The sequence below is a fragment of the Polistes fuscatus genome, unplaced genomic scaffold, assembly GCF_010416935.1.
Source record: "Polistes fuscatus isolate 324 unplaced genomic scaffold, CU_Pfus_HIC Scaffold6, whole genome shotgun sequence".
NCBI classification, from domain to species: domain Eukaryota; kingdom Metazoa; phylum Arthropoda; class Insecta; order Hymenoptera; family Vespidae; genus Polistes; species Polistes fuscatus.
In genome coordinates this window covers 702,068-717,256 of record NW_025113140.1, presented here as the reverse complement: position 1 = coordinate 717,256, position 15,189 = coordinate 702,068, and the positions used below count along the sequence as shown (strand labels likewise).

General features: G+C 33.8%; 1 protein-coding gene across 2 annotated transcripts in view; it reads left to right on the top strand.

Annotated features, from left to right (window-relative positions):
- Positions 1-15,189, top strand: part of LOC122522807 — a 224,813-nt gene that overhangs the window by 134,635 nt on the left and 74,989 nt on the right. For both annotated transcript variants that reach the window (XM_043644076.1, XM_043644077.1), the window contains exon 7: positions 10,694-10,808. In XM_043644076.1, coding sequence (XP_043500011.1) covers positions 10,694-10,808 — 115 coding nt within the window. The remainder of the gene's footprint in view (positions 1-10,693; positions 10,809-15,189) is intronic.

Here is a 15,189-nt window from a genome sequence, read left to right as displayed (position 1 = left end):
TTATGATCCACGTGGTCCCCCACCCCTATCTTTCATATTAATAAAACAAACATTGATAATAATTGATCATTAAGAATCTTGTTTTAAAATTACGAACGATTTCTGAGCCAAATGAAAAAAGTTTCTTTTTACCAATTTTATAAACCAACGCACTATAATTTCATGAAAATAATTTAAAAAGAAAAGAATCTTTGGAGAAGTATTTCGGGTCCAATTATTACTCAGAGATACTTATAAGTAGAGTATATACTTACTATAAGTACTCTATATATATATACTTTCTCAAGTTAAATTTCTACAATGTATATAAATACGTAATACCCTAAGTTATCTCGTTGTGTTCCCGATACACTTCACAGTAACAATACTCGATCCGTCGAAAATTATAAGGCTGAGTTCTCGCACGTATGCGGGTACTTAAATCGAGTACCATCATTTCCGGCAGTGGTTGGCTGGTGCTGAATCGATCGGATCATCGATCTTTCGGCTTTTGCTCGTTTCGATCGGATCGGCCGATCTCGTTATACCGGAGGGGCATTAACGAGTACCTCTACTCGCGATGTATCAATGAGTATTTACCGACTTTACTTACTGACGTATTTACTAGTATATTACCCAAGCGGTAACGCCTCTCTCTCTCTCTCTCATACTATTTCTCTTTCTCTTTCTTTCTTTCTCTTTCTGGTCGTGCTCGGAAGACGTCGTGCACGCCGTCGTGAAACACCGAGGGGCCCCATGGCCTCGCACAGTACGGTGTGTGGGTGGAATGGACCACAGTCCCACGTCTACTTGGAAAAAGTCTAGCACACGTTCGCGATAATTTATCACGCGTTGAAAACGGCGAAAATTTACGTCCCTTCCTTCCTTCCCTTCCCTTCCTTCCCTTCCTTCCTTCTTCGTGCTCTTTCCACGACTCTTAGATAACGCGAACTTATGATAATGGCCGTATTTATGCAAAATAGACTCGTCTAACTTTGCTTCTTAGAGATCTTTACTTACTGATCATCTCGGTATTATTATTATTATTATTATTATTATTATTCCTTTAGTAACCTAATTACTCTCGCGAGACGCATCGAGATATTCGATGAGAGATATCGAGCGGGTTTTTTAGATTTTTTTTTTAAATTGTATTCTACTTTGATTTTACACATTGATATCGTTAAATATAATTATTAATAAAAGAAAATATATATATATATATGAACTAATACAATTTGCATAATCGATCAATTTGCATTAAGTAATTCTCGTAAGATTGAGAAACTTTTCTTATTTTATCACCTTAGGCATCTTTCTTTCTCTTAAAACTATCCATCAATAATACATAATCGATGTATTTTAGCGGCGAGTTCAAACGTATACCATAATTTATCGTGCGTGGAAACGCATAGAAATTTTCAATTAATCGTCAATAATTTACTTCAATGTTCTCTCTCTCTCTCTCTTTCTCTCATGGTTTTCCATTTACTCCGTAATGCTCACCGTTAAAATCTATTTGCAGTTGTCAATAGAGAATTATAGTCGTCGCGATGCTTCCTCATATCGCTATCTGTTTGCACGTTAAATATTCATGCTCTCATTAATTTTGACGAATCTACGATTACTCGGACGTATACGAATCGATTTAATTTGGCGACAAATTTGATGATCGTTTTGCTAATTCTATACGTGCAACAGGTGACTCGTTAGCTTCTATATATCGAGGAGATATACTTTTATTGTTTATTTATATTTTTTAACAGCTACGTAATTAATAAATCTTCAATTACCGGAACATATTTGCAAATCAATTAATTCGAATCCAAAAATTTATTTGATGATATTTTTCTATTTCCCAACAAAATGAAAATTCTATTATTACATAATCTTTTTAGAAAATTAATGACCATTCTAATTGATAATTACTTTTAAATAGAATTGCATGTGTGAGTTTGTTCATAGGCCTAATGTTCGATAATAAGTAATAACACATAGAAATAAATTACATCACCGTTATCAACGTCACTTTTACCTTGTAATTAGAGAATTACGAAATTGTTACTTAGCTCGTATAGAACGAAAAGTGCATAGTGCAAAGTAAGTGCTTACTTGATGCTAAATCGGAAATAAAAAGAAAAAAAAAAGTACTACGAGTTCCGTTACATCGAACATGCGATAAACTGTGTTGGAAAACCTTTCACGATTACCACGTCGATTTTACACGCGCGTATCGCATTACATGCTAACGTTTTATCCTTTACGCGTTATTATTTCGATTGCAAGGGAATTTTGTTTCCTTCTAATTCGTTAAGATAAGCTCTAAAGTCGTCTAACCAATTACAATGATAACGTTACGATTATTGTAACGGTCGGAGAGTCTACTATCCAGATTTGATAATATCGTTTGCCTTTCTTTTTTATTACTGATGCAGACGTTTACAAGGAATAATAAAAAAAAGATTAACGTGAGAAATTTTCGTTACACTTTTTAAACAATATATATGATATGAAAAAAAAACACAAGAAAAGTGAGAGAAAGAAATAATTATCGTCACGTAAATATTTTTTATAATCAAACGTGAAAATGAAGTAAATATCTAAAAATATCTAAAAATAAATAATTCCAAATACGTTTTAAAATGACATCAATCAACTCGGTGAAAATCGTATAACTTTAGTAGACGGACCAGAAGTAAGATCGTTACAAGACCTCTCGATAATTGTAAGATCGGAAATGATCAATTTAGAAGCATAACCCTTAGATCTTGATTCAAGTACGTGATCAATTACGCGATGTGTACGCGTAGGTACGTCCACGCAGGTAGAATTCAGGGTACGACCTAGATCCCAAGAGAAGAAGTTGTTCAAAGTATATACACGTATACACACAGGTATATATACTTTTATAGTTGGTGTAACTGAAGTGAGGTTTCGCCGGGGCCAATCGATAATTCCTCCCCAGGCAGAAGTGATCGATGTGCCTCGCCCGATTATCGCGTTGCCTCGCTTTCGTTCGTTCCAACCTTTATTAACGGTGCCACGAAGATTTTCCTTATGCGTTTAATTGCGTTGCATTGATTCCATCCAAGGCAGAAGAGGCCTTTGATCTTCTTTTAACATGATTACTAAAATGAGTTGCTACCAAAACCAGAACAGAAGTGATATTTTCTCTACCATCGCGTACTACTTTTTATCATTTCTTATTTTTTAATTATAATTTCATAAATTCATATATTTCGAATATTTCAATAATAATATTTGCAATTTGAAAATTACGATTCAGTGTATAATTATTTAAAATGAAAATATAATTGTAGAATTTAAATAATTAAATGTATGTGCGTATGTGTATGTGTATTTCAAATGTAATGTTATTTTAGAACCCGTACTGTACACCTTTAGGAATTCGTGTATTAACTTTTTTTATTCGCTAATGAATTAAGTATCATCGCAAATACGAATATAAATAGGAATCAGCTACCGTACTCTACTGCGTTACTAGTTTCGAACAAGATCGTTAATAATTACGACCGAAGTTTAAAAAAATGTTGTCCTCGGGGAAAATCTATGGATCTCCGATTCGAAACTTATGCGAATGAACGATATTGTGATTAGTTAAGTGTCTTTTCAGTACTTATGCCAAACGCTTTCCACGCTTGTGAAATTTACACGAATTACACCATCGTACGCGTTAGTGTTATTCTATATCTATACACAACATAGCTTTCTGTTTCCCGTACTAACCATAAGCCGCTCTTTATGGCGCGAATTCTACCGCCCGGCGCCGTTAGTTGGCTTTAAGCACCTTGATATATTTCCTTCTAACGTATATGAGCTGCCTCCAACTATAACGGAGATACGTTTATCATCAATTCGTTTTCTTATCGTACTTACTTACTATCATATACCTGTTCATCACTTTTTTTATAAATATTGTCTCTCGTTTTTCCAATCTCGTTTTATTTGTTTTTTTATATTCAACTAATTACGTATCGAAAAGAGAAAAATATATACATACTTTTTTAAATTTTATATCAGTTGATTAATGTCACGAATTATTATAATCATTGAACGTAACTATTAACGTAATATAATTATTATAATTTATATGGGTAATATTGATAAAAAGAAAAAAAAAATAAAATATATGAAAATATCGTATAAAATATTTATACTCGTTTATTATCGATGAACGCGTAAGGGGTCTTGATTAGTTTGATATACTTTACGATTAGGATCATTATCAATTGAAAATACGAACTAAATTGTAAAAATTGTTAGAAAGATCATTCCTTAGAAAGCCGCCATCGTATAATTTCACGTATCTCTATCGTATAACCGGAAGCTGTTCTCGATCGATTCCCGATCGCTTCTGCAAATGTAAGTCCGCCCACCCGCCAAAGACCCGTTATCGTTTCTCCTTATCATTCATCTGTACTCGCGGAACGGGTCGCGTTCTCCTGAAACTGTCTACGTACTGCTCTTGTTTTCTAAGAAATTCCACTAATACGATTCCTACGAACTGTAAATGATACTCATTCTCGAACAAATATATCCAAAAATAATATATATACATTTTATTTAAAATATTCATCTATAAATATATTAGATTGTTCGCGTAAAAAATGTTTTTCTCGTTTTTCTCCTAGAAGAAATCTCGTTATTGATATTTAACTTCTAAAAATCAATTTACATTCTAGCAACAGATACCTCGAATGTGATGGTGTTAAGATTTAAAAGATACACCCCCCTTTAAGTCATCCGCGTTGAAAACAATACGAAAAATATCGGATTGGTTGAATTTGTCAAATTTATTTAAAATCCTATTTAGATGAATTAATTTTTGAAATTATTTAAAAAACTTTTGACCCGTTTACGAGCTTATGGTTTATTCTATGCTATTATTATATAGATTAACACGATTAAATATTTTTTCTATCTATTCTAATCTTTTTTGACATTCCTTAAATTACATCAGACTTGCCCCTAAGGAGTACCTAAGCAATCACGATACTTATTACGCTTTAGGCCAATTTACGAGTTGGTAAAGATCAATACCGTCTTAGAAATCACGTTTTATCTTAGAAATGTGTGTGAAATTCCCCGTCTCCGACGTATGTATGCACATACGTGCTATACGTTATACTCTACTTGACGATACGCGCGAACTTCTACGTGATTATGGTTATCAAGCAGGCGATTCGATCAACCGCATTAGCTATGCACGAAGTTCCGATGTATGTACGAACATAAACGAACCACGCTCGTTTCCTACGAACTTGAATAATATACCGCGTGTTTCTAAAAAACCATAATTATGTAAAACTTTAAATTCTAATAACATACTTTTAATTAACGTATCATACTTAATCGACAAATTGTATTTTTTCTTGCACTCCTAAAGTATACATTCTTATATAAAGAAATTTCTCGTAACTTTTATCGACGATGTTAATTAAATATCTTTATTTGAAAATTATTTAAATATTTTTTTTTAATGGAAAATGTAAACAATAATTTTTCTTATGGTTAAATAAATAAATTACGATATCGAAGTTGAAACAGCCTGTATGTACAAACGCGGAATAACTGCGCGATGGGATCGAAGCAATTTATCTACTCCTCCTCTTTCTGATTCTTTTCGAAAACTATCGAGAAAATAGTTACGCGAATAAAATACTTTGGAATGCGTAACGGAGTTTCAAATTCTTTTCGTTACTTAGTTTTTTTTTTTCTTCTTTCCATTAGAACGAGAAACAATATTTGTCAATGTTTGAACAGATTATTTAGATTTTTATTATTCAAATTAAACGATATTTATATGAAAACTATTAGAATTAATATCTACAAATAGTATACGCGAGAAATGATATTATTATGCGCGGCATATATAAATCAACCATAATTTCTGATTTATAAGTAGACAGGATAATACTTAATGCAAACGCTTCCGTTTACTTCGAATTGCGTCAGTGTGGCATAAATGAAAATTTTCCTTTCACTACGAAATCGATTAGAAGATTAATATCGTTAATTCGATACCTTCGTATATAGGGTGATGTAGAAAAAAATCCCGTTAATAAAAAGACCCGTGCAACTAATTAATGAATCATCGCAGCACTCTATGGTACTGAATAAATAAACCTCGTATAAAAATCGTTAAAAAAAAGAAACAGAAAAACCAGAAATACGTTGAAATAAACTCTTTCACGTGCTACTTTTTATGACACGATATTCGCAGTGCTGCGTTTTAATATTATCATCAAATAAATAAATTTAATAGATGGATACTGTTCAAAATGGAACATACGTTCACACACACATACATATATTTTATATTCGATATTAGTTCACAAATAAAATCCCCAAATAACTGATCAACGAATCACATCCTATATATATATATGTTGAAAAAAAAAACAAGAATAAAAAGGTGGATAATTAGATACGATTTAAAGGGTGAATTAGAATTTAGAAAGTCTGATCTCGTGAATTGGGTGAAGAAGGGTGGGAGGGAGGGAGGGAAACAATGTGTGGCATCGATGAATTTCGTGATTAGGCGAAGTAACCTTAACGGTGATATAGAAAAGGTATTGTAATATATTAAATTCGATGTTAGAGTGAATTCGATCGTCTTCTAAGGCGGCTAATGGACCATTCGGTAGCGCACTTCTAACGGACGATCCATCCCGCCGCCTACTAATTGGCCCCGCGATCTCTCCCATAGATTCTCAATAACGGTCACGATGGGAAGATAAAGGAGGGGCGTGGCTTTAACGTCATTTTACAATCCCGATATATGCATCGTGTATGTGTATATATATATGTATAAGTATATATACGTCTGTCGTGTTCATAGGCTAAAACGATTAAATCAATTTTTAACGTTTCAGAAAAAAATTTCATCACGAATTTACACGCGATTAAAAAAAGACAATTTTCTTTTTTATTATTAAAATATTTTTCTGATTAAAATGAAAAGATTAGTCTATAAAAATTTGCAGTATTCAATTTGAACAATCATTGTGACGAAAACCTGACATTTTCGCGTACAGAAAAAAGTTCATTACGATTTGTAATTCGTACCGTGAGCTGTTATCAAAATTTAGTCTACTTTTATTAGGCTATTACTAATCCAATAATATAAGTATGCATATATACACACACACATATATATATATTTATTTGATGAGGTATACGCATTTATTAGATATAACCAATATCCATTTGGAAATATACCTATAACTATACCCAATGTGCGAGTGTAGGGTCAAGGATCGGAATATAGCTCTACGTATGTATATGTATATATATATATTTATATATATACGCAGTATTCTACCGGCACTCGAGAAAGGAAGAGCTGGAACATATATCGCGTATGATCGACGAGCGGTATGCAGAAGTCGATAGCCTGTCGAAAGGTGAAAGATTCAAGGTTAATAGAGGTGAAACTTTTTCCCACATTACCACGCACGTAAAGACAACTTGTCTTTCTTTATCCCTCTCTCTCTCTCTCTCTTTTTCTCTTCCTCTTCTTTACTATAAACGCACGTGTACGTAAATAAGTACTTCACAAGAATTTCCAAACAACGACCACGACCACGAGAAACAACAGGAAAAAAAAAATAGGGGGATGTAATCGTAGGATGATCATGATATGTTTACATCGTGTAAAACGTGATATCTTGCATATTGAAAACGATTAATCAAACATTGTAATATTTGATGACAGAAACATATCCAATTGGGAAAAGATATGATTGTTAATTTGGACGTGAGACGTAATCGGTTGCGGAAAGTTCAATTATCCAATCGCGAAATCGCGAAGAAGTGATGGAAGGAAAGAAGGAAGGAAAAAAGGAATAGGAAGGAGCAAACGATTAAGCGATTAGGTGCTCGGAAAAGACGTCATTATAGAGAGAGAGAAAGAGAGAGAATCCTAGCCTTGGCATTGCTTATTCTTTTGATCTCCCTGTTAAAACCTGACGCGGTAAACTGGCCGATAATAATTCACGGACTGTCGACTGTGAATTACACGCTTCACGGTACTTTCTTTTCCTCTTGCTTGTTTTCTATCTCTTTCTTTCTTTCTTTCTTTCTGTCTTTCTTTCATTTTATTTTTCTCTTAATTTTATTTATTTATTTATTTCTGTTAGATGATCCCATCGTCGTTTTCATTTTAATAGAAATCGATCGGAACCAACAGCTTCAATAGTCGTAATAAATAGAAGCTTAAGTAGAAGAACTGATGGCAACTACATCAATGTAAGAAATAAGAGACATGGAGAGAGAAAGAGAGAGAGAGAGAAAGGGAGAAAGGCGAACGATCACAGGCGTGTAATTAGAAATCACGGATTTACGGGGTAGTGTCATGCGATAAATTCGAATAGCCACGGCTAATGGCACGCATATTGACGTATCCATCCGACTATCGTTCATCTTTCTCACGAATTCAACACGAGGATGGGACTATCGTATCTGCTTCAGGCTAATTCTAATCTTATTCATCTTACACATACTTATACTTTTCGATTCTTTATTTATATTTCATATTATACGATTGATTCTAAACTAAACGGGTGGGGGGGAGAAACAAACGTTGATAATCCGTAATGAAAAAAAAAAATAAAATAAAATTATTAATATATCTATAATATTAATTAACCCTTCTCGAAAAATAATAATAAAAAAACGCGACGCGTCTCGTGCACGATTGATATATTCATTTTTATGAGAAATAAAAGAAAATAAAATAAAATAAAATAAATGAGTAACTATTGTTCAAATAAATAATACCAAGCCGTGTGATTAATTTACTCGAATGAATGAACAGTTTCTCGTTCGGGTATATAAAACACATTCAAGTATGTTTGATTTACGTTAAAAGCTTGTTTCGTTTCGGTTTTCTTTTTATCTAAAGAAAGAAAGAAATAAACACAAAAAGTGAGAATGAAAGAGAGAAAGAGAGAGGATGATGAACGAGCAAAAGATTCGTGCCACGATCGTAAGCTATTCTTCTGCGTTATTAGCAAAACGAGCAAAGCCTCCTCATCTTCTTCTTCTTCTTCTTCTGCTTCTTCTTCTTTATCTTCTTGTTCCTTCGATAGGTACGCCGTCGAATTAGTGGCTAAACGTGTCGTAATTGTACGTTTCCCGTAATACCTAAGAGTCCATCGTAAAGAATAACGTCGGAAACAGCGTCACGTTTCTCAAGTATCACATTCAAACAAAGAATATATTTTACAATACAAACCGGCTGAATCGTTTGCCAAAAGTTACTACGTTTTTATGCATTTTCTCATAAAATTATACGAGTCATGATTCCCCTGTTTCTATTTTATACCTATACATTTCAAGTTCAATAATAAAAATGCATTAGCGTTAAGGATTAAAAGAAAGGAAGGAGGGATTATTAGTTTTCGTATTATTAAAAAAAAAAAAAAAAGTTAGACATTCTTGAAAAACGTTGACCAAAGTATTTGGATATCTTGTTGGTTGAAGCAGGGTCTCAAGTCGGCTCCATTTTTTCCAATAATCCTGTAACAACATAAAAATAATAAAATTAACATAAATATAATAATGTTAATTATTACACGAAGAAAAGAAATAAAAATAAAGAAAAGATATTCATATTTGTGACGTAATAAATTACGCCACGTATATAAATCCCTTGGATTAAATTTAAAATAGAAACGCATTAAACGTAGCACGGTTGTAAGAAACGGTAAGGTTAATTTGTAAGAGATCGGGGTGGTAAAGAAGAATTCGTATTCGCGATAGTAGCTTTAGAATACACCGGGTGTCATTAACATTGCATCTTTGTAGGCTCGGAATCGTAAGGCGTTATAAGGCGCACGCGAGGAAGGTTTTGCCCGCCACCGGCGCTGAACATTATTATCACGTTACAGGGTAATCGTCCAGATAACTTAACGCCGCAATGAATTATCATTAAAGCTTTAGAGTATAGAAGATGATTCTAGAAAGGAGTTTCGTAATATTCTTCTTTGAGAATACATATATATATATATACATATCTTGGCGCCCTGGTAGTTGCATTTTCTAACGCGTAATCTCACAAACGTGTCACAAAACACGATTCCTTCTTCTTCTTCTTCCTTCTTTCCTTTTTTCTTTTTTTTTTGTTTCCTTATTTCTTTTTAATATTTTCTTATAACATTTATTATACCTACAATCGAGTTAAATATGTATCGTTGCTCTGAATGACTTCAGATAACTTTATCGCCCTTTGATAGTCTCCTTTTAGCTGTTATGCCATGCAAGTATTATTATTACCGGTCTACTCGTTACGGAATTTACTCGCGTTTAAAGAGTACGATTTATTACAACCCTGAGTATTCTCCGCTAACGTATACGTATTTCGATAATGGACGTACCTAGAAGCATTTCGTAATGCTATCTTGAACGACTGAGTAAAGTATTATATTGTAACGATTCTACTTCTGTCTCTCAACTATTAATTAGAGTATATACTACACAAAAAATTATTTTGTTTTTTATATAATATAATTCGAATTTAATTTAATTAAAAAGTGTAGAGTTATTTTCGTAAGTCATATTGTAAGAAACCTATTGTAAGAAACAATGCAACAAATAACACTGTTAAATGTTTTTTTTTCTTTTTATGTATACCATAAAACAAGCCTTATTATATATATAAGTAATAATACGATGATAATTTGTTTTTCAGGATATACGGACACAGCAGGAAGACCGGTTCTCGAATTTGAGGACACAACAAAGAGGGAAAACCTCACCGTCAAAGAAATTTCATCCTTTTTGCTCTACCTCGCCCGTTTGCCCAGGTAAAAAGTTACAAATTTCCTATATATATATATATATAATATTTCAAATTGAATTTTATTCTTACGGGGAGAAAGTATTGTATTATAAGAATAATCATTTAAAGAATGAAAGGAACAGTCAACTTCCGCTATATCTATATGTATACATATAACGTTTATTATAGTGAAACTCATTTTCGAGTCGTAACTCATCTATAAAACGAAATAAACGGAAAGTAGTCTCTGGGTAAGGTTGAAAATCGCTCGTAAATCCGAAAATTACGTGTACGCGAGCAAACTCTCAGCGTCATCTCGTCGATGCTCTCTCACAGCCATAGCTCGCATAAGCTTCGACTCATAAAATATATCGCGTATGATAAGCACGACAGCCTATTGCGATATCATTCATCGCACGGCTTTATGGTTTCTCCTATGCGCTAGTCCCATGATTCTTCATGTCGAACCATAAGAAAGAGAAGGATACACGGTGAGTGAGCGAGCGAGAGAGAGAGAGAGAAGCACAGATAGAAAGAGTTAAAGAGAGAAAAAGATAGATAGGAGAAGTCGAGAAGGGAACGAAGAAGGTGAATAGAAAAAGAAATATAGAGAAGGATGAACACACCGAAGAGTGGAACGAAGAAGTTGAATGGAAAAAGAAAGAGAGATAGCGTTATGTGTAGCTCCAGGCGTTCACCATAAGAAACGTCGCTCTATCTTTCGTCATCTTCAACATAAAGTCGTTTCCGCGTCAACGATTCTTCTATGCCTAACTTGAAGGAAAAGGAAAGAAGAAAAAGAAGAAAAACAACAACCGCAAATGAGAAAAAAAAGGGAGAAAAATGATTTTGGTTAAGAGAGAAAAAGAAAAAGAAAAAGAAAAAGAAAAAAAAGACGATGAAAATTTTCCACCGATTCCATCTTACGCTGCAACATGTTCGCGGCGTTGAGCTAGTCAGTCGGGGTTCTTCTAGGCATACAACCCAAGGAATAACCGTTTTCAGTTTTATCGGCTCACGAAGAAGGAGCGAGAAGGAAAAACGTAAATCTTGATTCGCCTAAAGCTTTTCTCCTTGCATTCGTGCATTTCCGAGCTAACGTGTGGGTGACCTTTTAAAGGAAACCGCTCAACCCCTTCTCACGAAGTTAAAGTTAAAGTAAAATAGATCGGTACGCCCGGAGTTATTGTGTATTTATTCCTGTCCTCTTATTTAATTTACACGAGCTGTCTCGTATATAACCTGACGCGGGGAATGTATCCTTTAGATTTATGTTGGTAAAGGGTTCGAATCTTTTCTATTAATTTCTCAAAAGGTTTCTCGGTTGCATCAAAGTGAGTGCCGGCATCGTCCTCATGGGGTCTCACTTTCAATTTAGATAACTCGTAAAATAATGTTTATACCTACATATGTAGAAAACTTGAGTTTTATCTCGCCCAAAGATCCATCCTTATCTCGTGGAATCGCATTAGCGTCGGCGGATTATCGTTGGAAAAGATAACGAATGATTTGTCGCCCGAGACTCCTATCTTTTATGAACATTTTCACTGTCAGAGGACACGCATAAGAAAAAGAAAAAACAAGAAGAAAAAAAGAAAGAAAAAGAATGGTTTAAGCTTGTCTTCTTTTCTGATACATACACAAGCAAGTAGATGCAGAGAGATATGCACGCATACTGAATATCACCCTATGTGATACCAGGAATCCAGCGACGAAAGCTAACAGTGTCATAATGATCCTCTCAGCGGAACACGATCCCTATAAATCAGTCTAACTCTTACGGTATACTTGGGCTTAGTAAGATTCATTCGAATTTTTGTTCCTTTTTTTTCTCCCCCTCCTTCCCTATCTTTTTTTCTAGTTGGTAACTCGTGTATACGAGATACGGGAAAGTATTCTATCAGTGGAGGATTACTTGCAAATAGTAGGCGAGTAATTCGAATTATTTATTTAGCTGTTAGCAGTCGACTTCTAAGAACCGATCGTTAATTCTTTTTCTTCAAAAATTCCTCGCATGCTAGGTCACTGATTCATTAGTGTCTTCCATATTTGCTGAGAATTCTAGTCTTCTTCGAAATTGATTGTATAAGTTGCATGAATATGAAGAAGAGAGGTACCAATATATTTAAAGAATTTTACTATTGCAAAATATTAAGCTAATCAGTACCGTCTAAATGCAATATTTAATTGGCCAATACGCTGTACTGGAATTTTTTTTAATAATAGTATACCTCTCTTCTATTCGAAGATTAAAATATTTGTTTCAAAACTTATTAATTCTAATTGCAAGACACTTTATAATTTTGGACTACCTAATGTATAATATAAAAAATATTTAATAACGTAGCACGCACACATCTATCCATATACGATAATTAAATTCTTTTAGAAAAATTCTTTAACTGAGTAATTTTGAGCTAATGAATATAATTCGCTAAAAGAAAATTGTATTCCTCGCTTAAACTGGTCTACCTTTTCTATCGTGTTCTCATCGTTCTCTAATCACTCTCTTCTTCCTTGGGTGAAATAATTAACAGTCTCTGAACTTAACCACGAGCCTAAACGATAAAGTTTGCATCTTGTATGAGAGAAAGAGGCATGCCTCCTCGTCATGTATCGTGTATCACGCGAGAAGGAGTCACGACGTTACTACTCTCGGAGAAGATGGTAGGACGATAGGTCCAGGTTGTTGAATCTCTCGGTGGTGATCCAGTTGTGCACCTGACCGCGTTTCTTCTTCGTGAGTTATGGCCGTGCATCAATCCTTTTACCCTTCTACCAAGGTTCAGCCTCCGGCATCCGGTAAACTTTTATTCTTTCGTCCTTCCGTATCTTTTTTTTTTTTTATTTCTTTGCCTTCGAACCACCCTCTTTTCGAATCATCATCATTGGCTACTACTACCTTCTCCTCTTTCTTTCTTTCCCCCTCCCCCTCTCTCCACCCTCCATCTCCCTTGTACTCCTTTTTTAACTTTTCTCTTCGGTCGTTGCAATTTGTCGACCCACTTTCAAGATCGTATCTTCTTTATTTCTTATTTCTTTTTTTCTTTTTTTTTTCTTTTTTACTCTTCTTTTCACTTCTCTCTCTCTCTCTCTCTTTCTACATATTTCAATCTTTTTTAACGATGGTTTTTTTTCTTTTGCGATATTATTTATTACTTCATTCCTTTGATCTTAATTTTCCAGCAATTTGTAGGGGCTCGTGTTCAAAGTATATTTATTTCGTTTTATACTTCAATTATCTTTAAAAAGAGAAAGGGGGGAACGAGAGAGAGAGAGAGAGAGGGAAAGGGAGAGGGAAAGAAATGTCTCAATTTGCTAAAGTTTTTCTTCAATTCGTCCTTGAAGTAAGAACTATTAACATTGTTACAGCAAAACGTAAGAGACTTTAAATATCACCTGTCTTTATGTTGTCATTAGAGAGCTATTAGAGTGGTTAGAACGTTATTAAGAATATAGGTCTCTCCCTTTTTAGTAGCGGTTCACACGATCTTCTCACCTGTAAAGGCGCAACGCCTTATGCTAGTGACTTTCTAGTACTTAACTATGTTGTCTTAGATAATTTGAGCATTCGAAATTCTACTCTGAGTATTTTTCAATCCATTTGAACTAATTTTGTAAGTAATTAGCACGAGTGAAAGAAAAGATTGCTTCTAACCCTTTAGATAATAATAATACAATATGAATATGATAATACAAAATAATATAAGTAGAGTGTATTAGAGTATTAAAATAATTGTTAATTAATCGAAGGAAATGTCTATTGTCGTTAAAAAAACTCGGAATATATGTTTTGTCAACCGTTTTCCTCGAAATTGCTCCTTGAGACTGGCACTTTCTCTTTTACGAAAATTCTTTTATCAAATATTGTTTACATGATTTTCCGAATGTTGCACATGTTTATAAAAGGAGTAATATACATAATTAATAGAATTTAAGATTAAAACTGCGCAGTGATGGCTTCGGAGGGAAGGGGTAAAATTTTCATCGAATTAAACATAGAATCGAAATTAATTTACATTTAAAGTACGTCAATATGTATGTAATGTTTAAAAAAATATATGTGTAAACAATCCTATAAATAAGTAGAGTGCGTAGGAGTATTGGACATACCTTAAAAAATGGTTAATTAATCGAAGGAAACGTCTATTGTTGCCTAGAAGCACAGCGTATACGTTCGGAGCTCCGTCCTCTTCGAGATTCACCTTCAGACTGAGACGTTATCCTCTATGAAAGTTCTTTTATTCAAAGTTGTTTATCTGATTTTCCGAATAAGAAAATTCCGTTTATTATGAATGTTATAACCGTTGAATACACGCGCAACGTTCGGAAAGTCATATAAACAACATTTAACAAAAGTACTTTAACAGAGGACAATGACTCTGTCCAACGGTGGATTTCAACGA